Source organism: Platalea leucorodia, assembly GCF_965183815.1.
Source record: "Platalea leucorodia genome assembly, chromosome: 8".
NCBI lineage: Eukaryota > Metazoa > Chordata > Aves > Pelecaniformes > Threskiornithidae > Platalea > Platalea leucorodia.
Genome location: NC_138830.1, coordinates 3,890,333 through 3,918,155, shown reverse-complemented (window position 1 = coordinate 3,918,155; position 27,823 = coordinate 3,890,333). Strand labels below are relative to the sequence as shown.

Here is a 27,823-nt window from a genome sequence, read left to right as displayed (position 1 = left end):
GTAGAACCAGCAGTAACGCTAGCCAGTTCACTTGAAAAATCACATTTTAGCAAGATGCTTTATGTGCCCTAATTCTTCTGCTAATGTTTTACTTTAGCAATGCTAACCTTGATCTCAAATCTCGTTTATAAGAGTTTATCACTGAAGCAAACAAGTGCTCTTAGTTTGTTGACGTTTTGTGATGAAACTTTTGAAAATTAACACTAGAGTTAGTGCTTCCCCGCTGCTCCGAGTTGAAGTACCCTTTCTGCAGCTTTCTGTGCAAATGAATTACTTCTGTGGTAAGCGGCCTGCTGAGAACCGTTTCTGTGACAGGTTTGTTGTCAGCCCTTTCTACCAATTGTGTGACTCCTAATACTCTCTCAGAACGGCCCGATCAGTGTGAGTGGGATTTGAACAAGAGTCTAATTGTTTTGTTTTCGGAAGTCTGAAGTTACTTCTGACTGCCTTAGTCATAGAACTCTTATTAATGAGCTGTTTGCAACTGTGACTTAGTTTAGCACCTCTATCTTCTAGCTGTTGAAGAAAGAAACAAGAGATAATCATGGCTGACAACAGTACGCTGGTATCTGAAACCGGGAGGAGCCTCTTGGCTGATTCTTCTGTTCTTGATTCAAAAATTATAGAAACCTCCAAAGAGAATGTATTTCCTGGATCTGTTTTGGATGTTGAAGGTAATGGCAGAAGCTTATTTTAAGATGCTTTTATATATATATATAAAAACTATATATTTTTATATATATATATATATATATATTTATATATATAGCATATATATATTTATATATATATATGCTTTTATATATATATATTATATATATATATATTTTAACTATGCTTTTATAATGACTGATTACTTTGTAGGTGTTTGGTAGTTTTGAAAAACCAAAAGTGCTTTGCTGAACTACAGAATTGCATGTAGGGTAGCCAAAAGGGTGTTGGTTTGGTATCCTTTTACCAACAAAGGGACTGTCTTAGTTTTTAACTCGTCATAAAAATCTGGGGTTAGAGCCATGAAATCAAATGAGTCGTCTGGCTAATGTACAGAAATCTGTTAGTCCCATTTGATGCCTCTTCTATGGAATAAATCATTCCAGGTGATATTTTGACACCAGTGTTCGGAAACTACAGCTACTCTGTTATGTAGGATTACAGGTAGTCCTTAGAGATTAATAGTCTTGAGCTTGAAATTAATTCAAGACCAAATCTTGGGGTGAAAAAATAACAGAAAAGGTATTTTTGTTTTCCTGCAATGCAGTAGCCAAAATCCAGTGGTAGTCTTTTGGTGCAAATGACATGGAGGCAACACTTGTCCCTTCCTCCTAATATTTTGAAAGGCTATTATTACATGGATAAAAAGAACAAGATACCTAACTTCAGTTCTGATATTCCTTGGTGAAACTGAGCAGTTACTAGGAAGTAATGGACCTTGTCAGCCAGGAGCACAGAAACTAGAAAAGATACCAGCTGTCTATTTTCCAGCAAGTCTTGGTATCTAATTCTGCTAGAAGCATTAAGTCAATAATTTTGTGTGTGTTTGGTGGGGTTTATTTTGTGTGGTGTTTTGGTTATTATTTTTTTTTTTTAAATTTTTTTCCCCTTACCCTTGCTGACTCTTCCTGCATGTTCTTGCTTTGACTGTAAAGTAACTGGGCATGAGTTGCAGGATCTTGTTTCCCTATCTACTAGAAAGTTTAGGCTCTACAGTCAATTGAGTATGCCTTAATTACAGTATGGGCTTGTTGAGGTAATACTTATTTTCAGGCTTGTTCCTGCTAAACAAGGTATCTTGAAAGGATGCAGTCTGCCTGTATTCTTCTGTACATTATTGATTGATTTTTAGACCTAACATGGATTTTGCTATTAAAATACGAATATTATCCTTGTTTCTTTATAAACAGAGGAAATGCCTCAAATCGAAACGAGAGTGGTTTTGGTTCAGGAAGCAGGGAAACGTGAGGAGCTTCTGAAAGCCTTGGAGGTATGTGGGTCTAAGATAAAACAGTCACTGGAATGAGATGGTATGCTTTTAGACTTCCAGTAACCAATTTGGTTCTGTACTAAAGTTCTCCTCTTCCACAGACCATTAAGATAATGGAAGTACCAGTGATAAAGATAAAGGAAACTAGTCCTGGTAAATCAGAAGAAAAACTAATAAAAAGTATTATTCATATGGTATGTCATGCAATTAAGCACATGTGATTGCATGCAGCATGTTGTACTTCACTGGGACTGAAATGTGCACACGCTTTAATTTATATTAATTGGGCATAATGGTCACAGTATATGCTAATGTTTCTGATGGTGTCACTTAAAGCTTCTCAAAACTGACACACTTCTACAAACACTTTCTCACTTCCTATGGAAGTAGTATCTGCAACTCTTAATTAGCGGTGTTTTCTAACAGGGGGATAGAAATATCAATGGAGACATTCAACTGCATGCTTATATTCAGTCAACACATAAGTTTTTGCTATGAACTGACTTCGTAATTGATTAATTGACTTCTCTTTCAATTGAAAGCTGCACTTAAACTTAAGTGTAAGAAGTGGTTCTCCATTTCTTGATCTGAAAAAACTGAGAAAATAAAATTTGGAACTAATAATTGAAATTGGAACAGACCAAATTTTTAGAGCCCTTAAAAATAGCAAGCAATGAACAAAATTGACTTATGTTCTTTAGATCTTATGCAGCATGGAGCTTGCTGTTGCAAGCTGGATGCTACTTTTTAGTAGCATCCAAAAGTAGCTTAAGCTGTTCTGACTGTCTGAAATTCTGTTTCATCTTTGTGCTTAGTTTGGGTGGGTTTTTTTCCTATCTATAGATATTTCCAATACTATATTATCAGTGTGAACTGATATGTAAACTACTAAAGTAACTAGAATTCTTATTCTTCAGAAGCAGGAATTGCTTTAAGACATTCTTTTTTAGGTGCAGTTCATAGCTATTCTTATGCTAGAGAACAGTGCATCTCATTCAGCTTTCACAAATCCTAAGAGTCTGTCTCTGTTGAAATCCGAATCATACATTTTTTTAATGGTCCAAAATAAAAATCAGTTGAATTTTGACACTAGCGTATGTTGCCTGGATAATGCTTTCCCCTTCATCCCCATAAATCAAGGAAATTAAAGTGCCCTACATAAAGACAGACACGATAGAAGAGCTTGAAGATTCTGATTCCCCAGAATTTGAGACTATCTTCGTTGTGTCAGACTTCCAAGATTCTGTCTTTAACAACCTCTGCAAAGCAGACTGCCGTGTCATTGGACCTCCAGTAGTACTGCACTGTGCACAAAAAGGAGAGGTATGTGCTTTCTGTTGAAATCAGCTGAGCAGTTCTCTGGTGCAGTGAGTTCTAAATATTAAGTGTTCAAAACAAAATCTATTTTGCTTTGGCAATCCATCATAAATATTCTTAGCAAGAGAATTTTAAGAAAAGCAAGTTTCTACTAGCGTGTTAGAATATTGCGTGTAGTCAGAAAGCACAGGCAGACAGTAGTAAGGCTACAACTACTGCAGTAGTTATGGGAGTTGTTGACCCACTAGTTGGGGTTGTGCCATTAGGAACGGCAGCATACAAATGATGCTCCAGCAGACGTTATATTTCCAAAGGCTGTCACATAGAGGGGATGGATTGGGGAGGTAAAAAAGGACGGAGTGCTACCCGGGGAACTTGGGGGATGCTCTAGTTACTTTATCAGAACGCTGGCAGGTCTGGAGCTGCAGTATAACTGAATGCACAGACTTGGACTAGTGTCTGATGCATTTTAGTACTAGGAACAATAGTACTGTATTAAAGATAATGTTAAAACTGATGGAAGCAGTATGCTCTTTACTAATAAGCTTACTTCTTACTTTCAGCCTTTACCTTTCTGCTGTCGTCCACTGTACTGTGCAAGTATGTTGAACTTGGTACTGTGCTTTACAGGATTCAGAAAGAAAGATGAATTAGTAAGACTTTCTCTTTTTCCTTTGGATTGGTAAAACTATGTTAAATTTATTTTCAAAATAGTCTCCTGTCACCCATAGGGTTTAACCATGACTACAGCTTGTATGGGGGAATGAATTGTTTGTTCTTTTGTTGCATGTCCAGAGACAGTGATATTTGAGGATGGGAACAAAGCTGTTTCCTTATCCAAGTTATTTTGTCCATGCCATTTTTGGTCACTTTTTTGTTGAATGTCATTCAACAGCTCTAATTCATTAGGGATTAAAGATTTGTAGATTTAGGCTTCAGACAAGATGACGTTTACCCAATAGCGTCTTGTTATTTGTACAGGTAGTAGTGTGGTCGAGTAAAGCTTTGTAGTCCTGTTCAGAGCATTTGCAGACATGTTATCTTGCTGCCATGCTATCATGCTATCAGGACTTTAGTCTTGACGTATCCAGGTATGAAGTGGTTTGATGCTCTAGCAGTTTGCTTTTCCATTTCAGTGATGCAGTTGGTAGCTAATTTCCCTATTGGAAACCTGGGAATCAACAATATGGCTCCACATCTTCATCTGAAAACAAACAAACAAAACAAAACCCAAAACAAAAGCTTTTGCCCAGTGTTAGGGATAGTTAGGTTTGATCTGTTAGATTCAAATTGGACAAATTGCAATCTTATGAAAATTCTGGCAATTGCCCCTTCAGGTAGAATTGACTAAGTCAATGAGGGTAACATGCCTCAAATCTATTGTGCGTGAAAAGGTGAAGGCATTAGGTATGATGACCGCAAGAGTACTGGTGGCTTGGGTAGTCTTCCTCAAGATACCCAGCAAGGCTGTATTAAATGTTTAAAAAAGGAAAGTTAATAGTTCTTCTGATGTATCAGCTATATCTTCTGTAGATGTGAACAAGTTGTTTTAAGAACAAATCGGAGCATTTCTATTCCTAGACATTTAATGTAACCTCCTGTAGCTTGCTTTGTAAACTATTTTTGTACTGCTCTCGCTCTGTACTGTACACTTCAAAAGCTATACTGAAAATGTATTTCATCTTTATTTTTCAGGTTAAGCTAGTGACCCTGGTTCATCATATGGGTGGAATTATTCGAAGGGACTTTAGCTCAAAAGTGACACATCTGGTGGCTAACTCAACACATGGAGACAAATTCAGAGTATGTAACCGTGAGTTGGTACTTCATGGAAACTTTCAGAATTTGGCTCTTGTAGACTAGGTCTGTAAATTATACTTCAGCTTGTAAGTTGCTGGGTTTTTTTCCTGTACTGACAGCAATGACTTGTAATCCTGAGTTCATCTGGTGTTGAGCTTTGACATGTTTTTGTCTCTGTTAGAGATCTAAATGATATGACTTGCCTAAATGCAGAGATTTTGAAATAGACTATTAAATAACAAGAACCACAATGTTTCCAAATACTTAAGTACTGATGTTATCAGTGTTATCGGTACTTAAGACATTGATGAACATTTGTTTATATATCAACATGTGTTATATATCAACACACCTGCTTCTTTTGACTGTCCAAACAATAAACTTTGAGGTAACTTGCAAACAAACTTTAGTACTCAGTTTGTGTGCATCTTTTAAAAATTATTTTAATTTATGTGTAAGCATTCAAATCTTCCTTTATGTATAAATATATGTGTGGTTTTTTTTTCCGACAACACCAAAAGGGAATCCTTCAGGGCATGTATGTGCACTTTACAAGTAAATACAAGGTTTTTGTACGATGGAATATGACATAGCAATGCCTGTATCTTTTGAGTCTCCCTTGTTTGAATTGTTAGTAGGCTGTTGCTTTTTTCCTAGTCTGTCTTTCTAATCTTCCAGTTGGAAGAGAAGACCTACTTTCGAACTCTGTCCAAACACTCCTTTCTGCCAACTTGAAGGGAGAAAGTAGGAAAACTTTACAATCTCTCTCAAGCAGTCATGGAAATTACCTTTGGAATAGTTGCTTTCTCTTTGGTAAAAGCAGGCCGGGATGTTTGTCTTCATACAAAGTATCAAAAGCAGAAAAAAGATCCCATATTCTACTGGAACAGAGATTTGGGTGTTTGTTTCTGTGAGTGATGAAGGATCAGACTAACAAAATGGTGCACTTTTGAGTGAGTGCCAAAATAGCTATGGATCTGATCTCCTAGTCACTGAAGAATTAATACATTCTAACTCTTGGGAGTTACAGTTGGACATGATTCTTGAAGGAATACGTTCGCTTTTTGCAGTATCTGTCTTGAAAAGTGAAAACAAGGTTACAAATTTTTCTTGGCATGGGAGAGACTTAAATGGAAATACTTGGTACAACTTGTGCTTTTCCTGTTTTGTAGATTGCTGTAAGTCTTGGTACTCCTATCGTGAAAGCTGAGTGGATTTATAAGGCTTGGGAGAAAAGGAATGAAATGTAAGTGTTTATTTTCCTTCAACCTTAGCCTTGCATCCTGTTCACCTGTAGTGTTCTGAGCTTCTGTTTAAACAGTGATGTAGCACTGATTTAGTGACTTTCTTGTGCATTTTATTTTTTTATTTTTTTTTTTTTTCCCCCCCAGTGATTTCTGTGCGGCTGACGATGAGTTTAGAAATCAGTTCAAGGTTCCTCCATTCCAGGATTGCATGTTAAGTTTCCTTGGATTCTCTGATGATGAGAAAGCTAACATGGAAGAAATGACAGAAATGCAAGGTTATTGTTTATGGAAGTTGACCTGTGGAAAGAATGGGGTTTATAGCTGATAAATACTTCACTGAAGCTGAAATGCTGGATTGTGGATCCTGAAGCATTACAGAAGACTCTTCAACTTGGAGAGCTATAAATTGATTTTTTAGATGTTAGTATATGCATAAGCTCTGGTAGCTGTTGAAGACTTCAAACTTCCTAGGCTGATTGAAACTAGACAATTTAAAAAGAAGTAATTATAGGATGCTTGAAGGTATCCTGGAAAACTTGCTATATAATATGTATATTCTGCTTCAGTTTTCATAATCAGTTTTGTGGTATGCATCTTTACATAATTCACAGAAAGCATCTACAATGTTTACAACTTTGATATGAATCATCACTGGTAAAACACTTGATTGGAAGCGTTCCATTTTTCAGTAGTGTAGTACAATATTAATAATCACATTGACAGTAACGATGTAACAGATAACTTATAAGTCTCCAGCCTTGTATTGCTAGAGTTGCATGTAACAGAACTATAGAAAGAGGAATGGAGCAATCTTGTAACAGCAAGGCTTTCTCAAAAGAGATGAAAGTTGGCTGGGTTTGCTTTTTTTTTTTTTCCTTCCCTGATCTGTTTACCTAAAGCTACTTAGATTGTGACATGCACAGATTCTAGCTTGTGGATGTCTTTAGGGTGAGTGTTCCTGGCTTGCTCTTCCAAGAAACAAGAAAAGCTTTCCAGAAGAATATTGCATTTATTGCCAGACAGGTTTAAATACTCTCTGAACTCCATGTACTCTTAACTTTCTGTGTCTAATTTACTACTGCATGCTACATGCTATTTCCTAAAATCTGTCTGCTGCTGCTAATATTTTGGGTGTTATGTAAGCCCAACAACTGATCAGCTCGCTGAAGAGTTCATCTCTCTTTGTCTCTTCTCTCATTATTGATAGGTGCCACAGAACTATCAAGTGAGCTACTAATTCCGATCAGGAATATTCTTCAGTCTTGCTAATTTGCCTTTTTTTATCTAGGAGGACATTATTTACCAGTTGGTGATGAAAGGTGTACGCACTTAGTGGTTGAAGAAAGTACAGTAAAAGATCTTCCATTTGAACCTTTAAAAAAACTTTATGTTGTAAAGCAAGAGGTTAGTGCTGACAAATTCTTGAAAGAATATTGCTAAATAATACTCGGTATGCAAGATACTTGCCCCCCTCCTTCCCCAGAATAAGCCACGTGTTTGCATTTAGTATGCAAACTGCCTTACTATTACATATATTGTTTTGAATATTTCAAACTTTGGGTGAAGCCCTGTAATGTGTTCTTAATGTGTGTTTTCTTTTTTTCGTTTAGTGGTTCTGGGGAAGCATTCAAATGGATGCCAGAGCTGGAGAGTCCATGTATTTATTTGAGAAGGTATGTTGAACTCTCTCACGTAATGTGCAGCATGCATTTGGTGGTAAAATTAGCATGCGCAATAGTATGTGTGGGGCCAGAGATGAAATGTTTTAAAGCAGCATTTAAGTTCCAGATAATATATTATAAATTTTATACATAGAATACTAATTTGGAAAAAACTTTTTTCTGCTTCCCAAAGGTTGAACTTATTTTTAGTCAAACTAAACACTAGTGTGGTTTCCAGTTTTTAAAAAAGGGCTTCACCCATTTTCTCCTGGCTTCCCTAAGAAGAGTTGTGTTGTGTGGTGATCTCCACAATTAACTCACCTTTGCACTGACTCGAGCTGGACACAGCAGACAAACACTAAACTAAACTTTCTTTTACTACAGTCAGAGAGCCCTGGCCTCAAGAAGTCTGTGTCACTACTTTCTCTGAACACTCCAAACAGCAACCGTAAAAGACGCCGTTTGAAAGAAACTCTTGCACAACTGACCAGAGAAACAGACATGTCACCGTTCCCTCCTCGGAAACGCCCGTCAGCTGAACATTCGCTTTCTATTGGGTCCTTGCTGGATATTTCTAATACTCCAGAGTCGAGCACTACCAATGGAGGTAGAGCTAAAAACTCTCATTCAGACACACTTGCAATGTTTAAGAGCTCTCTGCATACAAGTGGTAACGGTAATGGCAGGGAAGTCTTACAGGTTTTGCCTCAGATTTCCTAAGTAATTCCAGGCATTCTCCTTTTTGAAGCGTGCAGAAAGCAGAATTGAAGAGTTCAGACATGGGCAGAGGCCAGGCTGCCTCTTGTCATCACAGTAAGCATATTCACACCCGAAGGAAAAGATATGGAGTTGATAAATATGAAGTACATACAGTGTTACTCCAAAATGCTTCAAATGCTCTGCTGAAAATCTGCAGCAAATAAGCAACATAGTTGACAGTAAATTATCTAAAAGCTTCTCCAGTAGGGTACTTGGAGAAAGGAGGACAAAGATTCTTTTCTAAAAGAATTAAAGGGAAAATTCCTGCAAAGCCCAGTCCTCCTAGGTCTTTGAAAAGTTCTGTTGCGGTAACACTATTTGTGCCAGCGAACTGTCATGTCTAAAACTTCACAAGAATATAAATCACCAACTGGTTTTGATTGGTTAATGAGCTTTTAATGTCTCTTCACATGGCTCTTATGGAAGAGGAGAAACTGCAAAATTGTGGGTTAGTCAAAAGCTAATATCAGAGGCTTAAAAAAAACAAAGCGATAAAACTTAGTTCCATCATATAGAGGAGGTATCTGGAGCTACTACTGCTTTTAAAAAGCTCCTGTATACAAGTCAAATAAGTAATCTCAGTGAGGCATAACCTGTAAGGGATAATTCAGAAGGAATACAGGAAAGATCAGCTTACTCTGAAAGACCAGCTTTCTTAGATCATGCTAGCGCTCTTGTAATGCCTGGTACGGAAGTTTCTTCTAATCCAGCATCAGTAGACAGTTTCAGGAAAAAGTGCTATTTTGAAAACAACAGGTAAGGTACTTAATTCGTAGTAACTGTGACAGTAATGAGCTTTGACATCAGAATGAGTGAGTACAGGTCTCTGAGGTCCAATACACGAGCAAGTATTTAAAACTAATGGACTGCTCCAGGTCGACCTTGACTTTAGCTTTAAGAGAAATGACTTTCTGGTGTCTTTCCCTCTCCCCCCCCAATAGGATGAAATGTAAGTGTTGCATGCAAGGACTGATTTTAATAAATGGTTTTGAGCTATGTACCTAACGCAAGGATGGTAGGTAGCTGAAAGATAATTGTTTACATGGCAAAGTGAAAGTAGAAAAGTACTTTTGTACCTAGTGTATATGTAAATAATGTTCAGTACCTAATCCTCACTTCCTAGTAAATGTAATAGGGTTAAGTCACTAACCTGCCTGTAAATGGCTTACTAGTTTCAGACTAATTTTGAGGAAAACTACTGTTCTATAATTAGACTGTAATAAAGAAAGCCACTTCTAGAAAGAGCTCTGATAACTATAGAATAATCTACAGAATAGCCTTTTCTTAAAAAAAAAAAGCTATCTTCCCTTAAAAATTCTGAAGGTTTTTTCTCTCTTTGAAGGTGAGCTTTTTTAAGGGACTCTATTGTAATAAAGCTCTCTTTTCTTTTGGGAACACCTCTTCATCAGAAACACCAAAATCTTGTGCAAGGCCTTCCAAAAACTCAACTCCTCTTCCACTAAAGCAGTCTGCAAGATGGCAGGTTGCAAAGGAATTGTATCAGACAGAAAGTAATTACGTTGATATTCTAACAACAATCATTCAGGTAAGCTGGTTTTAAAGCAAGTACAGGTCAATTGTAATAAGACACCTAGTGTTTACATCAATGATTATTTTCAACCTGTGATCTGCAGGCTTTTGAGGGCTTGGGTGCATCAAAGGTTCACAAAAAGATGACAATATAAACAGTCTCATGTAATTTTACTGACGTATGAAAATGCTTAGTATCTGTTAATAATAAAGGCTGGAAAATACAATTTCTAATCTGGGATCTGCAGTGGAGTTGCAGTTTGTATGGAAATTCCAAGCTTCAGGAAAATAGGATCTTCATGGCTCAGATTTTTAAGATATTAGTGAATAGAGAGAGATGGCAGGGGGGGAAAAAAAACCTTTTTTTTTTTTTTATTATTCTAAGAAGAGCAGAATAGCAAACAGCTTACAGGAAAGAGCTTAATTTCTGGAAAGTTTGTTTCCATTGCAGTTGATTATCTACTTAAAGAATGAGCTAAGATGTGTGTGAGTAAAGTACATGAAAGGGGCTTATACTGTAGTGATGTATCAAACTCCGTGCGTATTGAACTCGGTGTTTGTATCTTAAAACCACTCCTCTGTAACCCACTGTTGCTAAATGGGAGTATTTCAAGATCGTGACTGCAGGAAAGTATGATCTGGAAGGAAAACACTGTTGCTTTCGTAACTATTTCTAACACAATGTGTGGCGGTTGGGAGGGCATTAACGTTTTTCGTCTGATTCATCAGTTATTTCAAGTTCCGTTGGAGAAGGAAGGACAACTTGGAGGACCAATCCTTGCACAGGAAGAGATTAAGACTATATTTGGCAGCATTCCGGATATTCTTGATGTGCATACTAAAATCAAGGCAAGATGCAACTTCTCCACTGCAGGGGAAGCTTTGATATAAACTTTGGATCTTTTCTGCATGCTTTAAGTTGTATCTGCTGGATAGGTATAGATTCATCCTGGTGCTGTTACATACTGTTCAACCTATGGAATTATGTGCAAATCCAGAGTACTCTTTAAGATTTAACACTTATTTAGAAAGATCTGAAGTCTGAGTATTGTGCATGTAACTAAGATTGCCATCCACGAGCTGGCTTCTCCTTTTCCCATTTTAATACCTCTTCCTCTAGGAGGCTTTCTGTAACAGATACAAAACTGGTCAAAAGGGCCAGTGGTATCAAACGGTAGTCTAACTCTCGTAAGTGCTTATAACATGCATGTTGCTGTTAAAGCAGTAAGCAAGGACTCTTGGAAGGATAGCTAAAGCTATGGAATAAAAAAAAAAAATCAATGTTTTCCTGGGCTTTTAGACATGTTCATATAAGGAGACTTCTATCATTCGGTAGGAAGAACTAATCCCTCCTTAATTGGCTTTGAACTAATTGTCAGAAACTACCAGCTTGTAAAACTGGCTTGCACTTCAGCCTCTGAAGCGGTTGACCTGTACCAAGGCCTAATAAGAGCTGATTAGAATTCCCTATGAGATTGTTTTCTTGAGGCTTTATTTTACGTTTTGATCTGGATTGCACACGCTCTCTGAACCCATCTCTGGGTCTCACCATAGACTACGATGCAAGTTTTCCTCAAATATAAAGTCACAAAATCTCCTTCAAATAATGGCATATGTCTGTTATTGTCTGCGTTTCACAGTGGGCTTTAAAATAGAGGGACTTGCAGACTGCCTGTAACTCGGTGGTTTGGGTTTTTGTTGTTGTTGTTTTGTTTCGGTTTTTTCTAGCTGTTGGGATCCAGTCTAGTTAATCACGGTAGGTATTGATATGCGCCCACTGCAACTGAGATGCAAGTAGAGCATGTCTGTCCATGTGTCAAGCAGAATTCACCTGCAGCATGCAGTGTAGACAGAGTTGCTTAGATGTGGTGGTTGTGTTTTCCTTCGTCTTTGGTGTAATAAAGATAGAGAAGTGGCAGCACCATACCAATATTAATGGTGAATCCTTTCCAGTTAAGGTGAATCCTGAACCTTCAGCTGTGCCCTTTTGTCCCTGTTATTAGCTGACAGTGAATAAGCTTGATCCTTATCAAGCTGATATAGGCTTAACAGCTTGGTCTCAATTTCTTTAACACTCTGGTGCAGCAAGTGAGGGAAATCTATTTCAATCCTATCTTATGGATTTAAGAGTCCGAAATTAGTTGTGCACTCTTAATTACAATTGGTTCAACTGTCTTCTGTGTATACTTCTTTTTAATAATCATTTGTGATATGTTCTGTAGTGGGTTGGACACAGCAGTGTCATCTTGTTGCAGAGTTGGCTAGTGCTGATAACACTGCTAGGCTCTGCTTGCCTTGATTCAAAACTATATACTCAGTAAGCCAGAGGCCTCTTGCTTTCAGCTCTCCGTAGACTGAAAGGGTTTCATGTGAAATTGTACATCACACTTTCAGGATTGCCTGTTTTGTCATATGGAAACACACAGCTAATTATATGTGCTTGGCAGAACACTGATCCCATCTTACAGCTTTATGCACTTAATTCTCATCTTATTTTCTTCCCCTCCCATCCCTGCATGTATTCTAGGAAGACCTGGAAGATCTTATGGTGAATTGGACTGAAAGCAAAAGTATTGGTGATATCATTCTTAAATATGTAAGTTTCTGTTTCCTTTTTTTATGTATTAGAGCTATTATGAGCTATTATCATGCCTTACAAATAATCCATCTGTAGGAGCTAGCAAACACAAGCAAAGCGCTACTGAGCGAGAAAGAACACTAACTTGTATCACTGTATCTTCTGTTTAGACTTTTCAGTTGAGTTAGATGATATACTTTGTATAGGTGATCCATGTCAAGTTCAAGTGTATGTGTCTGTCCACTTGTACGAGGGGGTAAAACTCCAAATAGATACAGTTTGAGAACTGTAATTTGCAGCACTACAGACATGCTTTTTACTCAGACATTAAAAGTGGCTCTTCTTGTAGCCTTAGCTATCTGTTACCTCTGATCAATAGTAAATAACTAGGAAAATAACTTTTCATGGAAACTTCTTGTGTTCTGCCTTCAAGACTTGAAATGTGTAAGTGAATAAGGACTCTGTGTTTCCCCAAGTACAGAATGTTCAGACCAGGAAAGCTAGGTCTGGGGCCGCAATGCATTTTAACATAAGTAGCCTGTACCTGTCTGAAATTTCCAAAATTCTCACCAAAAGCATCTTGCTAGGTGAGAATCTGCCTTCTACTTGAGCTGCTTGGCACCTTCTAAGATTGTCAGATGTGTGCTTGACGTATCTGAGAGCAGTCTGCATTTAATCAGCAGCATTGAATCTTGGGCATCTGGCATGCAAAAATGTATTAACTTGTTCTGCGAACATGCATGGGTTTACAACACATTTTTTATTATTCTTTATTGAAATGTGCCTTTGAGCAGCTTTGTATGGCTCAGGGCATGTGAACATATGTACAATGCTACATAATATGTAAAGCACAGCCGTAACAGTTGTTTCTTTCAGTCAAAAGACTTGTTGAAAACATACCCTCCGTTTGTGAATTTCTTCGAAATGAGCAAGGAGACTATTACTAGATGTGAAAAACAGAAGCCAAGGTTTCATGCCTTCCTAAAGGTAAGTGTCTGCAGAACTAAGTCTTTGAGTAGAACATGGAGACTATTACCAAATAAACTACTTAATGCAGTAGATAGAAGAATGTAGAATTTTGGAAACTTGGAGGAATGTGAGCATCTCTTGGTGAGACAGAAATACGAGGATTTGAACTTCAATCCCTCAAGCTCCTCGTAAGACTCTTTCATAAGAGGTCCAGGTTCCTCCTCTGTTATTAAGGGTAGTTTGATTATACGCATTTTTTGCTGGAAAAAGTGCATTCTGAGTACTTTCTCCCAAATACACGTCCTCCCTTTTCTGTCAAGGTAACTAGAGCTGCTACTTTTTATTGGTCCCCCTCCCTGTGTTTAAAACACTTGTATTTCTGAAATAGCTTTTAATTCGCTTTCGGCAGCTGTGAAGTTCCAGGGAGGTAGAATTTCTCAACATTCTTGTGACTAATGAATAGGAGCATAACAGTGGAGATCTAACAGGAAGATGATCTTCAGAGAAAGAGTTATCTGAAGATGAGTCTTAAGACTCTTGAGCTCTTCAGATAAAGGTACATAGTTGATTAATAGCACAGCATAGCTTGAACTCCTCTTCTATATCCAACAAGTGTCTCTCAAACAGTGGAGTAATCAAACTGACAGATTTCAGCTCATGTTTTCTGAGGTACCAGGAATTATATCCAAGTATTGATATCTAAAAGACGGGGAAACAAATAAGAGAACAGGCTGTCCCCTGTCCCACTCTGTATTAGCATCTGGAACAAGGACTGAGGGGTTGATAATATGGACAGTTTAAAACTAGACATTCAGAGAACATAAATCATGTGATGAATACTGCACACATTTGAATATAACGTGTTTTTCAACATGATCTTTTAATGACTGAGTATCTGCGGTAAATGATTCTCAAACTTTTACTGCAATGCTAGTTTCAAGGAAGCCAGTTTTTCTCCTAGTTTGTGATTTTTGGTTGTGTGTGTTTAACAAAAGTAAGAATTATTGCCTTTCTCCCCTTTCTTTTCCCCAGATAAACCAAGCTAAACCTGAATGTGGCCGCCAAAGCCTAGCTGAACTCCTTATCCGCCCTGTTCAAAGGCTGCCTAGTGTTGCTCTACTACTAAATGGTAATCTAGTGATGTATCTTTTTAATTAGTTTGTCTGCGAGGGTGTAAAAACCAGGATAATGTCTGCTTTTTGTCATAATTAGCAACAGCTTTTCTCCATATAAAACAAGCCTGATTCTGGGAGTTAGTCATGCTTAATGGCAGTCAGCAAGACCAATTACTGAAGAAAGCATACTTTTGACTAAATTTCACTTGTTCATGTATTTGCAGGATAAGGGTAGAAGAAGAGTTTGCTCTGACAACAGTTTTGTCTCTTCCAATACAAGTACAATTGAGATTCAAATGTAGCTAGCATAAATGAGAGAGCAATTCGTATTGACAAGGCTTACAGCTTCATGTGTTCCACCTGGTAGCAACCATTTGCTGTAATAATGATTACATTAATGAAAATAATAATAAAAAAACCACACCACAACCCTTTGCTTCAGTTAGAAAAGCTTCTATGCTCGTCTCTGCACTTCAACAAAAATGGCACATGGTCTTGGTGATTTTTGAATGGTTTGAGGGATTGGTTTTGTATTGTAGGTGGGTTTTTTCTTAATGAGGTGCATGGACAATTGCTGCTCAGCCTAGTTCCCCACTTAATCAAGGCTATTTGGACTCCAGGATAGCTGTGATTTCCCCCAGCCCCCCAGTCATCTTATCTGACTTACAGTTTAAACTTGAAATTTTTTGTATTTCTTTTCAGGCATTTTTAATATGTGGCTTTTTTTTTTTTTTAATTGTAGATATTAAGAAGCATACAGCAGAAGAGAACCCAGATAAAATAACTCTAGAGAGAGCTATTGAATCATTAAAGGAAGTGATGACGTAAGTGATGCTCATTCTATGAAACATACTGTTATACATTTAGATCTCTCTCTTCCTTCTAAATTGCTCTTAGTGTGTTGTTGCCATAACTTTAGTCTCCATATAAGTATACGTAACTGTATGTGTTCTTCAGTCTCCCTTTGGCCCTTGTTGTCACTCTGGCATTCTGTGCCAGAGCTCTCGGAGGAGTCTGTGGCGTTGTTACCCAGCGCTTCTACCTGAACCTCTGCTGACTCCCTGCCTCAGCGTGAAGCTGAACCTCCTGAGTCCTCTGTTCTGTTCTGACTCCGATTTCTATCTATTCCCTCCAGAATGGAAGAGAGGTGTTTTGTCTTTAAATCTTACTTCTGTGCATATATCCACTGAAAGGACACGCTATTGGTGGAAGATTAGTTTCTCTTCTGGTCCTGTATTAGCTATTCTTGGCACCATTCCACAAGTTAATTAGCTTAAAGCTGAAGCTGTTTAGATTGTAAGTCTCACCTCTTTTGAAGTGTAGCGTATGTCTCCAGCAATGAGACCTCCTGTATTAATTGGGTAAATCTTTGTCCGATTCTAACAACAACTACTTTTAAATTGTAATTATTCTTGCATCTGCTGCTTGGTGAGCTGCAGCCCTGACTTGGGGGGATAAAATGCCGGCTGTAAAGAACCTCATTGGGCTGGTCTCTAGTTCAAGATCTTATGGGGCAGGGGGGGGGAATTTATATATTAACTGAATGGTGTGTCAACTACTGATAACATGACAAAAATATTGTTCTAGGTCTGGAGTTTCCTATGTGCTTAGCATATGGTATTTGGATGCTTCAATGAGCAAGTGTGGTTGACTTTGTATTTTCCCGGGCTGCTGTGTAAACTGTATCTCTGAATGCTTAGCTTCATTATTTTTTGTATGTCTTAAATGCAGTCCGTTCATTTACTATTGCTTGATATTGAAGATAAATATAATATGCTTTCCTCAGACATATTAATGAAGACAAAAGAAAAACAGAGGCACAAAGGCAGTTCTTCGATGTTGTCTATGAAGTTGATGGATGTCCAGTAAGTAATTTCTCTGAAGCTGCAGACCTGTAAAATGATAGTGCACTAGTTTGCTCCCTTTGCAAAAGTATCTGAGGTTAAAATGCAGTGGTGCTGGTTTAAACAGATTTCCAGCGTTAAGTTGTAAGCAAGCAGTAATCCAGCACTTGAACTAAATGCTTAATGAGCTTTTTGCTTCTATCACTTAGGCCAATCTCTTGTCCTCTCACCGAAGCTTAGTTCAGCGTTTGGAAACGGTAGCACTTGGTGATGACCTCTGTGACAGGGGAGAACAGGTCACGCTCTTTCTCTTCAATGATTGCCTAGAGGTAAGATGACTGTATAAGTACATCTCATGAACTGAATTGTAAAAGGCTTGACACTACATAGGAATATAAACAAGTAAAATTTAAAGACTTTGAAGTAGAATTCTAAGTCACAGAAAGCTGATAGCTCAACATGTGCTTATGTTGCCTTTCCACTAGCTATTGTATAAGCCAACACAAGTAGCTAGTAAATTCTGGATGGTTGAGAGGTGTTAATGTAGCCTTTAATGTCTTGCAGCCAGATCAAAAATTTAAAAGCAGCTTAATATATTAAGAAATAAATGTTTATCTGAATAGCACTTTGAGTAGTACCAGTGGATGAAAAAGTGCTGGAGTCCTTGGCTCAGCAGGATGTTTGCCCTTTTAAAGTTGAGTCATATTTAATGTGAGTAAATAGTGGGCCTCTGTGTTAGGTCTGTCTCTGCTTGGGCTACAAAAAAAAAAAAAATCACATATTAAATGCCTTAGACTAACAGTATGTTAGGAAGAACTATGAGGGAAAAGTAATCTAACTGAGTTTTGGAGACTTATGTGGACAAACTGAGGCTGTAAAGGACACTTTATGAAAGTACTTGTTACTGTCTGCAGCAGTAAAGAACATTGTCTTCATAGAAGACCAACTCTAAAATAATCCAAAATTAGTGCTGCCTTAAGCAGCACTTAAAGACAAAAGCCTGGTGTTATGACTAGTGATGAACTCTTCCTGGGAGTCAAGTTGCCTCAGCTTCATCACTTCTTGTAAAGGAAGGAAAGGAAAATGAAAGGAAAATTAAAACACTTTTAATAAAGCTTCTTGGCTTATCTCTTCTAGAAGATATGAACAACTGAAAATACCTTACTTTAATACAGTTATCTTACATGTTTTTTTATGTAAAGTAAAAACCGACTGACCAACCTCCACCGCAAAACCCACTCGATGGCTTCATGCATAAGCAACAGCAAGTGATATTTCTAGGACGCCTCACACCACAGCCTAAGCTGGTTCCTGCATATAGACGTTGTACTTTCTGTTTAAATCTAGACTACCTTGTGGTAGGTTTCAAAGGGCCCTTGCTTGTTATGCAGGGTAGAATTGATGTCTATAATGCAAAATTACTTCCCCTCTTGATTTTTTTTTTTAATTTATTTTATTTTTGAGGGGAGTGTATTGATGCTAAGTAACAAGTATCGCTGGGCCACTTTAACTGTAGGCAGTGAATAGTGAGATAAGTAAGTTCCTTAAAGATTTATGTGGTAGAGTAAACAGAGTAAAATACTCCTTAGTGGTTTTCTGTAGCAAGGCTTTCTGTGCCTTCCTGTATACTAGAAGGTAAAAGAATAGAAGGAAACAAAACAATGGAAATAGGCCTTCTAACTTTAACCTCTTTGTCTTTTATTTAACTGCAGATTGCGAGGAAACGGCATAAAGTTATCGGTGCTTTCAAGAGTCCGCATGGCCACACAAGGCCGCCTGCATCTCTCAAGCATGTTGTTCTCATGCCTCTCTCCCAGATCAAGAAAGTCCTAGACATCAGGGAGACAGAAGGTGTGTATGTTTTGAAGTGCTCTGACAGCTAATGAAAACTGGTTCTGAGTATAAAGGATGAAGGTCTGTTGTGGGATAGAATGCTGAGGTATATTTGTTGTATGGTAGGTGATTTTTAGTATAAGCTTCTGTTTGAAGCTCTGTATGAGCTTGAGAATTCCTTGCACTGACACCTTTTGGCTTTTCAAGAATCGCTGGAGGATGCTGAATTTGGCAGAACTACTAGATGGCATTAGCATAAGCCAACCAAATGGCAGTGTGAATTAAACAGAGGAGTATACTTGACAGCTCTGGATTTACAAAACAAAACCAAAAAATCCAAACTTCAGTCCAGAGCATTAGACTGACCAGAGACAAGTGCTGTTGCTGTGAAACCAAATCTTCATTTAACTGGTGATAATGATGCTCAGGAGGAGCTGTGCTTGGCATCTTAAAAGAAAGATTTGGATGACTTAATTTCTGCGGCTGCTTTGCCATACTGAGACTGTAGGGGTTTCACTGAAGTAGTGCATTGCTACAGCAGCAGAACTCATGCTACGATACTGTTCCAGCCTTGATAGTGACTTCTAAAGAAGCCTAGTCAGACTAGTTTCTAATCTATACCCTAGAAAGATAAATTTGATATTTCACTGTAGGTGATGGTGTGCACGTCATACTTGTTCTGCTTTATGTTCTCTGAAGTACCTGAACATAGAAACCCAATAAAAATAAAAATAGCAAAGAAGGTAGGTAGTAAATGTGATGCCCTACCTGCATTTTTAAAAGGTACTCTAGGGTTTCTCTATTAAGAATTCTCTTTAAATTACTGTGCAATACTTAAGTTTACTTTGGGACTTGGGCAATGGGGGTGATTTGTAAGCATACCATTTAATATTTGCTAGGAACTTTAGTATGCGAATCTTGGGAGAGGTCAGCTACTCTCTCTTATATACGCTCTCTTATAGGACTGCTTTTCCAGTGGGTAGTTTTTTTTTTCTTTCTCTTAACTGTGTTTAGCATGCTTCAGCTGTCTGTTATAAAGGTGTATCAGCAATGGATTAATTTTCTGCTATCAAGTGAGCAATCTGTGTCAAGTTTAAACAGTAAAACTGTTGTAACTTGACTTTTATTGTGTCATATATAGCACTGATGTCTTTGCTTTTTTTCTGCTTTACAAAATAGGGTAAATGTTGTTTTCCTTGTTCTCTGATAAAGAAATGATCTGTCCAACATTTCATGAGTTAGACAATTAAATTGATATTTACTGCTATATCCAGTAAAGACTAACTAGTCTGTAGACTATAGTACACAGATTATTGGGTGAATAAATAACTGTTGCATGAACAGCTGATTGCAGCCTCTCGATGAAGGATGTGGACAGAACTTGGTGCTCCTGCAAGTGATAGAACAGCTATTGTGTAAATAAAGATAAAATCCTTGCACCAAATCATATTGCCTCTAGCTCCTAGCCGATGGAGGGTTAACTCTTCCGAAGGATCCCCCCCTGAATTATATAAAAATGGTTATTCTTTGTCTTAACTCCTTGCCTCTTTTTTTATGAACTGTAGATTGCCACAAAGCCTTTGCCTTAGTTGTGCGGCCACCTACAGAACTCAACAACAAGCTACTCAGCTTCCAGATGACAACTGAAGAACCTCCTAAAGAAGACTGGTTGAAGATGTTGTGTCGGCACGTGGCTAACACTATTTGTAAAGCAGATGCAGTAAGTACTCTGGAACAGTGTTGCTGATTGGGGCCATTTCTCCTTTTTTGGCTTGGAGCATATGAAGCTAAAGAACTTGTTAATAGTGGACATGCTTGAGGTGAAGTAGAGCAGAAAACATTTGTGCTAGCACGTTTGCAAGTGAGTGGTTAAAAGGTGGAAAAGGAAACAGCCTGGAAGTTAGCTTCTACAGAAGCTAAGTAAGTACTTAAAAATCAAGAATCGTGCCCTTCCCCCATCACAAATTAATTATAAATAATTTAAACTCTGCACTGCAGATATAAACAGAATTGTCTTCAGCTTGATTCTTTCACAGCTATGTTTCAATTTACAGTCCCAGCATTGAATCATGTGTTTTGGTTTAACTGTGTTGGGTTGAGTTCTTTGTTCTGCACCTTATCTGCATGGGCACCATAACGTAAGAGACATGAAGCATCTTCCCTCTATAGACAGAAGCCTACAACCTTAAAACAAGGAAACAAAGAAAACAATTAAATAAAGGAGCCATGGGCCTCCTCACATTTTTAGAAGTTCAGCGTGTGGGCTTTCCACAGCCAGAAAACTACTCATTTGAAGAGTAGATCCTCTCCAATTAGGGCAAGAGACTTTCAGCTAATGTTTTAATTATGTAAGAGTGTGTGCGTATCAGTCATCCAAATTTGCTGGGAATTTGTGCAGTACATATAGCAGAAACAACTGGGGTTAGAGCTGCAAATGTTTTATGTTCTGCATTGTACTCTTACTGTACAATATTTGGTTGTCTGTGACTTCTAAAGACATGCTTGTTTCAGGAGAGGTAGTTAAGTAATCAAAATAGCATCTTAGTTTTATTTTGTTTAGCTTGTCGTCTAGGGACTTAGGAACAAGAAACTTGGCTTTGTGCTTTTCCTTCCTTTCTAGGTACTGGGTAGGAAAAGTACTGATTCAGAAGTGTTAGTTTACTTTAATCTATCTTGCCCATTTTCAGTCTCTTGTGTTACGTATAACACAAAGGGGCGGAAAAATGTTGGGGTTTTTTTTTAATAGAAATGAAATCTTTGTGTAATAAATGTATCATTCCCTCTTGCCCCAGGACATTCAGAATTGTATGCTGACAAATTGTAACTTACTGTGCTGAATCCTATTAGTTATAATTTCTGTAACTACTGCTTTGTACCAACTATATAATACCTCTTTTCTTGCTGATTCAAATGTCAAATTGAGCTTCAATTTAAGCACACTTCCCCTTTTCCCTGGTTTTCAAGAACTGTGTAGCACCATGTGAGAATGAGATAGCCTTGACTTTGCCACGTGGTGGCAGTAAAGGCTTTAACTACTCTTCGTAGGCACTAGGAACAGCCATACAGCTTGCTGTCTGGTGTCCTTAGGATTTTTTTTTTTCCCAAACCTTTTTTTTTATGGTAAACTGTCTTTTCTCAAAATAAAAACCCAAACCGACAAAAACCCCCAGCAGCTTTCCACTCCCATGCATGCCCCCTGTACCCCAAGTTTTGTACGTAGCTAGCCAGAGATTGCTTTGCACATGCTAGAGTTTAAGAATGAGGCATGATGAAGAAAAAAAAACAACAACCAAACTTGTGGCTATTCTGGAACATCTATTGGGCTTAAGCTGAAAGGTTTTGTCTTAATATTTGACAGCCGGAGCCATCAGGATTCTACTTCAGAAGAGTGCTAGATGTGTCAGTGAAACAAAGGGGTGTATATGGGTGAAACTCCCCATGTATACTTCAGAACTACTGCCTTTACTTTGGTCAACCCTGAAATTGAAACTGAATCAAACAAACCAAATGTAAAACCACTGATGAAGTGGTTTCATAAACTGATTGCACCAGCAGTTAATCTCGTGAAATGGCATGAAAACAAATAGCTGCTTAACTGTATATTAAGAGTTAAGTATAGAGGAATATGGCAGTTAAATGTCTAAATATGACCTAATGAAGTAGAGAATGATATTTTGACAAGTGCTGGTGTTTGTTAACCATTATTAAGACTGTTTTTGTCTATAGGAAAATCTCATTTATACTGCTGATCCTGATTCAGTTGAAGTAAATACTAAAGATATGGACAGTACATTAAGCAGAGCATCCAGGGCAATAAAGAAAACATCAAAAAAGGTAAGATACTGCAAAGATAGTGCTTTACAGTAAACCCCACTTTAGCTGGGAATTGTGCTAGTATTCCTGTTTCAGGTGTTTTGTAGTACTTACAGTAGTGACAGGAGAAACTTAATCTGAACTAAAACTCTTAAGTATAAGCTCCTTAAAGAAAGAAGGTGGGGAGTGTTTGAGGTTTTGACTGAGTGGTTTTGGAGTATCTGAAGTATTATGGTCATAGGTATTATGTAGTCATTTCTGAGTCTGTTATGGAACTTAGTTTAATATTTTGAATCTCTTAAATATCATACAAAACCCCCCAACCCTCAGCTGTAACTATTTTTAGCATATTGAATGGACTTTTAAAGCTGCATGCAATTATCTAAATTCAGGTACGTTCAAAAGTAGGATGGGTGTAGAGTATGCGTGTCCTGATAATAAAATAGACTTGAAATAACAAAGAAATAAGTGCTGAATGCTGGTGTCTGCCTGTGTACGCTTTCCTTTATGTATGGCTTAGCTGCTCTCAACTGATGGACTGAGGAACTGTGCCCTGTTCTGCTAAGAGGACCTGGCTGGGAGGCAGGAGGAAGGCTGCCTGTCTGCTCTGTCATGCTGGCTGTGCGCTGGGTTTGGTCCTGCTAAAGTCTGTGGCGTGTGAGAAGGGGTGACAGAGTGATGCAGCAAGGAGGAATCCGTTCCCCATTCTCAGCAGCCTTTCAGCAGGCTTACTATGTTCACAATGATAATACTGTTTCTTAGAATACGGTAGAGGCTGCTGTAGTTTGGAAGCTGCTGAAGACTAAATTGAGGGCAACTTAAAGGAGGGGGCCTGACTTTGCAGAACCCAAGGAATGTGGGGAAGCCTAGTTGACTAGACCATATTTTGACTTCTCCCTGAATCTCTGCCCTCTTCCCCAACCATGCTGTCTTCATATTTGGACAGAGTGAGAAGAGCAGGGGTGATGGGGAGCCTTAAATTCAGATCACCTTGCGGGTGTGCTTGCTTGGTTTTGAGACAGTCATATTAACATTTGATATACATCCTACAGATGTTCAAAATTTGAATGGTAGCCTATATTGTAGTAGTTATTACAGCCTGATTTTTGTCAGTGTATAACTGCTTGTCAAACTCCTCAGGTTACAAGAGCATTTTCTTTCTCAAAAACACCAAAGAGAGCTCTTCGAAGGGCTTTAATGTCACATAGTGCAACAGAAGGAAGAAGTCCCAGTTCAGCTAATGAGAGTTATATAGGCAGCCGACTGACTAGTACGTCGTCATTAGCGGTAAGTGATTTGGCTGTGCAGGCCAAATAAGTAACCTTTTTAAGATCGCAGTTATTTTAATGTCTGGTGCTGATCTTGCTTTAACAATTTCAAGATCCACAGTGGAAAAACTTATTTTAACTACATTCATAGATGTGTTATTTTCTGAGCAAGTGTTGTTTAATGAGTCAGCTTACTGAAAATGCAGAAGAACCTGCTGTATGTACTAGAAACTGGGAGTTACCGTGTACAATTAAGTTGGGGAAAAAAACCTCTTTTGTCAGAGATGGAGTATGTATACTCTTCTGAGAGAGCGAGAAACTTCCAGCAGTCGTCTGTTGGTTCATGCTTTTGATTTTGGACAATATATAAAAATGTGGTGTACAACCCTGAATAGTGTGGTAAAAGTATCAATGAAGACAGTGAGATGATAGACATCCTGTGAAACAAACTGGGAAGGAAGGGTAGAGAAATACAGATGCTGCAGCCTGAGAGTTTTTAAAAAGGCAAGGGAATTCTCTCCTTATACATGTTTAAGAAAACTTGGTAAAATAATAATGTTGTTCTACATACTGCAACTCTTCTGCTATGGCTGACTACCTGTTGCAGCTCTCTTCTGCCACATTAGGTCAAACTCAATTTCTTAGTGCAGTCTAGTAAAGCAGACTAGATTTGGAGCAATTTTTTCATCATCTTCGCTTTTATTCTACTGTTTGAGTAAATCTGTATGCTGAGTAAACATCTACTTTGAAGTCTGTAGTTTGTAGGACAGAAGGCCGAGAACAGGATTTCCTGTGTATCCTGCCTGATATGTCAGTACCTTAATATAGAGAAAATTCAGTATGTTTGAATGTCCATTAAATTGTACAACGTAAAGATATTGCCCTGTTCTCCCACATGAGATAGGCATGAGAAAATATGAATTAATAAGGGAGGAGGTATCATGGTTCTTTGCTTTAGAAGAAATAAAAAAATCTACCAGTGTGGCTATAGCCCAGTTCTCCGTAGAGACTTTTTTTCCTTCAATTATGATTGCTCCAACAATTGCTCTTGAATTCTAATATTCTGTCTTCATTTTGATACAGTATCTCATTTCTCATGAAAATGCAAGTCATGCACTTTTCTCTCTGTGTGTGTCTACCCCATACAAAAATACTTTTTTCCATAAAATGATAGGAACTTATAGTAGTAAAAACTGTTTTCCTATTATAAATTCTTCCCAGAGTTCTTGGACCTCTGAGGTAGTAAGCTGCAGCTTGGCAGCAGAGCATATGTTGTGTGTGATGTCTTGTGGTTTCTTAACCTATCCCACACACCACTGAACTTGCGTAAAGCCTTCTTGGATGAATCATAAGGCTGAGGGGAAAAGAGAGCTTTGGATTCCAGCCCTTCAAGTGCAGTTCTTGAGTAGGAAACTAAAGCTGCAGGAAACCTGTCTTGAGTCCATTGAGAGAGTCAAAGCTGTTATTTGGACATATTGTTTTATTTAAATAAAATCCTGGCCTGTGCTTATGTGGGGATTTTTTTTGGTGTAGAAAAACTGTAGAGTAAAAATATCAACAAAGCTTAGATGCTTGGATTTTTTTCTTGTTTGGACTAACTCTTGAACCCCTTCCTAATTGTAGATTGCTCGTTCATCTTCTACGTGCAGCCTAAATGGATCTGTCAAATGTGTTGTTAATGTCCACTGCTCCAGTTCTGTTGATTGGAGCTCTCAAAATTCCAGGCCTCGACCTGTGCTGTGTCCTGGCTCTCCAAATACTCATCTTTCAAATGCTGTAGAAGAAAAAACCTCTTCCAACTTGGAAAGCTTAAATGGTCATGCCTTGGACAGATCATGTCCTATCCCTATTATTACTACCGCTTGTGTTGATGTTGGAGATAACCAGGGTGGTGCTGAAAAATTCTGTACATCAAACCCTGACTGTTAATGCCCATCTTGCATGAAGTGAGCAAAAGATCTTGATTCCTCTCAACTAAGACAGCATGGTACAACTATATAAGACCTTAGAATGCACAAGATGTTTTAAATGGTGTTGGGTTTTTCTTTGACTTGTTCTAATGCACGGGCTTGGAGTCAACACTCACACGTGGTCTAGTTCTATTTCTGGTTCTGGGTGCAAAGTTAATTCTTTCACAAATCCTTTTAGCTTTAATTTTTGAGTTTTTTTTCTTAATTCATTTCTATACAATTGAATTACTACTTGTTTCAGTTCAGTTGTCCAAGTGGCAGTGTAGCTCGCTGGCCAGAGTTCTGAGGACTTTAATAACTTGGTTTCAGGGAAGTTTTGAGCCGCTAATTTTGCCTAGGGTTTTAAGTTTTTGTTCTCCTATCTGTAAATAGAAAAAATATCCTGTATAAAATACTTCAGAATCTAATAAGAGCTGCTATATAAAGAGGAGTTTAGGATTTAATTTTCAAATATTGCCTGTGACTGCAAATAGAACATGTGCCATAAACAGGCATTAGATGTCATAGTGAAGTGGTATATCCTTACCTGCTCAAAATATCCCTATTTAGAAGATTCTTGAAGCATGCAGGTGCAGCAAGCTGCCTAACTACCATGACCTGTTTATATGCTGAAAAGCTTGGCTGTGCTATAAAGAGCAACAGAAGATTGCTTGTGAAAGTATCTTGAGGTCTAAGGTAAAAAGAATATAAAATCTCAGCTGATCCAAAGAGGTTGAATTTTAGTGCTACATATTGATGTGTTGGTTTCACTGTAATTTTAAGTCCCAGAAGCAGCCTATGTTCCTAGCACCAGTAAAGTCAGCTTTTTGCCTAGTTTGTGCCCATCCAGGCGCAGCTAAAGCAAGCTTTGATGAATCATTGTCAAATTGTCAAATCAATTGTCTATTGCCTTCTGTAGCCAAGAAGGCTTGTGTTCAGCATCAAATTTGGGGCTCAAAGCTGCTAAGAATACAGAAAGTTGTAGGATCTAAGGGGAGCTCCATTTCTCTAAGATTATCATAATGTGTCTTGCCTTCAACTTGGAGGGAGATTATTATTGCAAAAAGTGTGATGCAGGATGTATGCTAATACTTGGTTAACAGCTACTCTTCAAAAACATGTTCTTGCATTCTGAATCTCTCAAGGCTGGTAACAGGGAAAATCTGCATTTTTTTTTTTTCTAAAATATATGCATTCTACTCATTTGGTGCTGTTTAACTTTGTTCAAAATCTAGAAATGCTGAATCATTAATTTCAAAAGCTGCTAATCTTAAATAGCTTCTGTACCGTTACATTCCTTATACTATGTATCAAGGTTGAGAAAGGGCTACTGCACTACTGACATTGGCTAATAAATGATCAAATAATTTTTTTTTTTCTTCCCCAACAGGGTATTCCTTCTCCTTCCTTGGTCAATCTTCCCTCAATCTTTGAAAAAAGGAGTCATACATTAAGTCGATCAACAACCCACTTGATATGAAGCAGGTTTAAAATACAATGCTGTATTGTAGTGACTGACAAGCAGCTGGCTGTTCAAATGACCTGTTACTGACATTAATGGTACCTTAGTCATTAGCACTTAGCAATGATTAGCAAAATGTTAGATAACACTAAGTTAATCACAAGGGGTTTTTAGTTGTATTGAAGCAGATCAGCTAATCAATGGAATAAGGAACTTGGTCTTCGTTTAAGACGCAGTATTCCCTTGCCCAAATTTATTTTCTCACCAACATAATGGAAGCATTTTCTTCTGTGGAAATTGTCCCCTCTAGGCAAGAAACTAGTTTGTCAGATTTTGAAATGAAGATGATGTTCGCACAACTTACCGCCGGTTTGGATGACTCTGATGCTTGCCTAACTCCATCAATTGGCAGAGCACTCTAATGTTTGAATTGTTGATTTCTTAGATGGAGATGCATTATGAAGTACCTGACCTTTCAAGTATGACAATTAACCTGTTGTACAGCTGCTTATTCCAGATATTTTATAAATGTAGTTGTTTATAAAGAAATAGAGTTGAGCTTCTGTGATTATGGTCGTCTGCAGCCTCACTGTACCACAGTGGTATGTTACGTGGGTTTATTTGAACAGTAAGTTTAAAGACTATGACTAGCTTTGACCACCAAATATAATCAATTGAATTCTTTCAATTTCTTTGA

General features: G+C 38.0%; 1 protein-coding gene across 3 annotated transcripts; it reads left to right on the top strand.

Annotated features, from left to right (window-relative positions):
- Positions 1-544: 544 nt before the first annotated feature.
- On the top strand, positions 545-27,144 carry ECT2 (epithelial cell transforming 2; the record flags this gene model as incomplete). 3 transcript variants are annotated; one of them, XM_082320858.1, is made up of 24 exons in its annotated part: positions 545-674; positions 1,902-1,981; positions 2,083-2,175; positions 3,122-3,304; positions 3,862-3,951; positions 4,994-5,101; positions 6,271-6,344; positions 6,490-6,620; positions 7,634-7,749; positions 7,956-8,018; positions 8,391-8,613; positions 10,175-10,311; positions 11,025-11,144; positions 12,823-12,891; positions 13,750-13,860; positions 14,875-14,971; positions 15,700-15,781; positions 16,744-16,822; positions 17,011-17,130; positions 18,514-18,652; positions 20,200-20,354; positions 22,361-22,468; positions 23,588-23,734; positions 27,055-27,144. In XM_082320858.1, 24 exons carry the CDS (start codon positions 545-547, stop codon positions 27,142-27,144), a joined length of 2,745 nt encoding a protein of 914 aa, XP_082176984.1. The 3 variants fall into 3 exon arrangements, with proteins under 3 accessions (XP_082176984.1, XP_082176986.1, XP_082176985.1); XM_082320860.1 differs by lacking the exon at positions 2,083-2,175 and having other exon boundaries at positions 8,391-8,526; XM_082320859.1 differs by lacking the exon at positions 2,083-2,175.
- Positions 27,145-27,823: the final 679 nt, after the last annotated feature.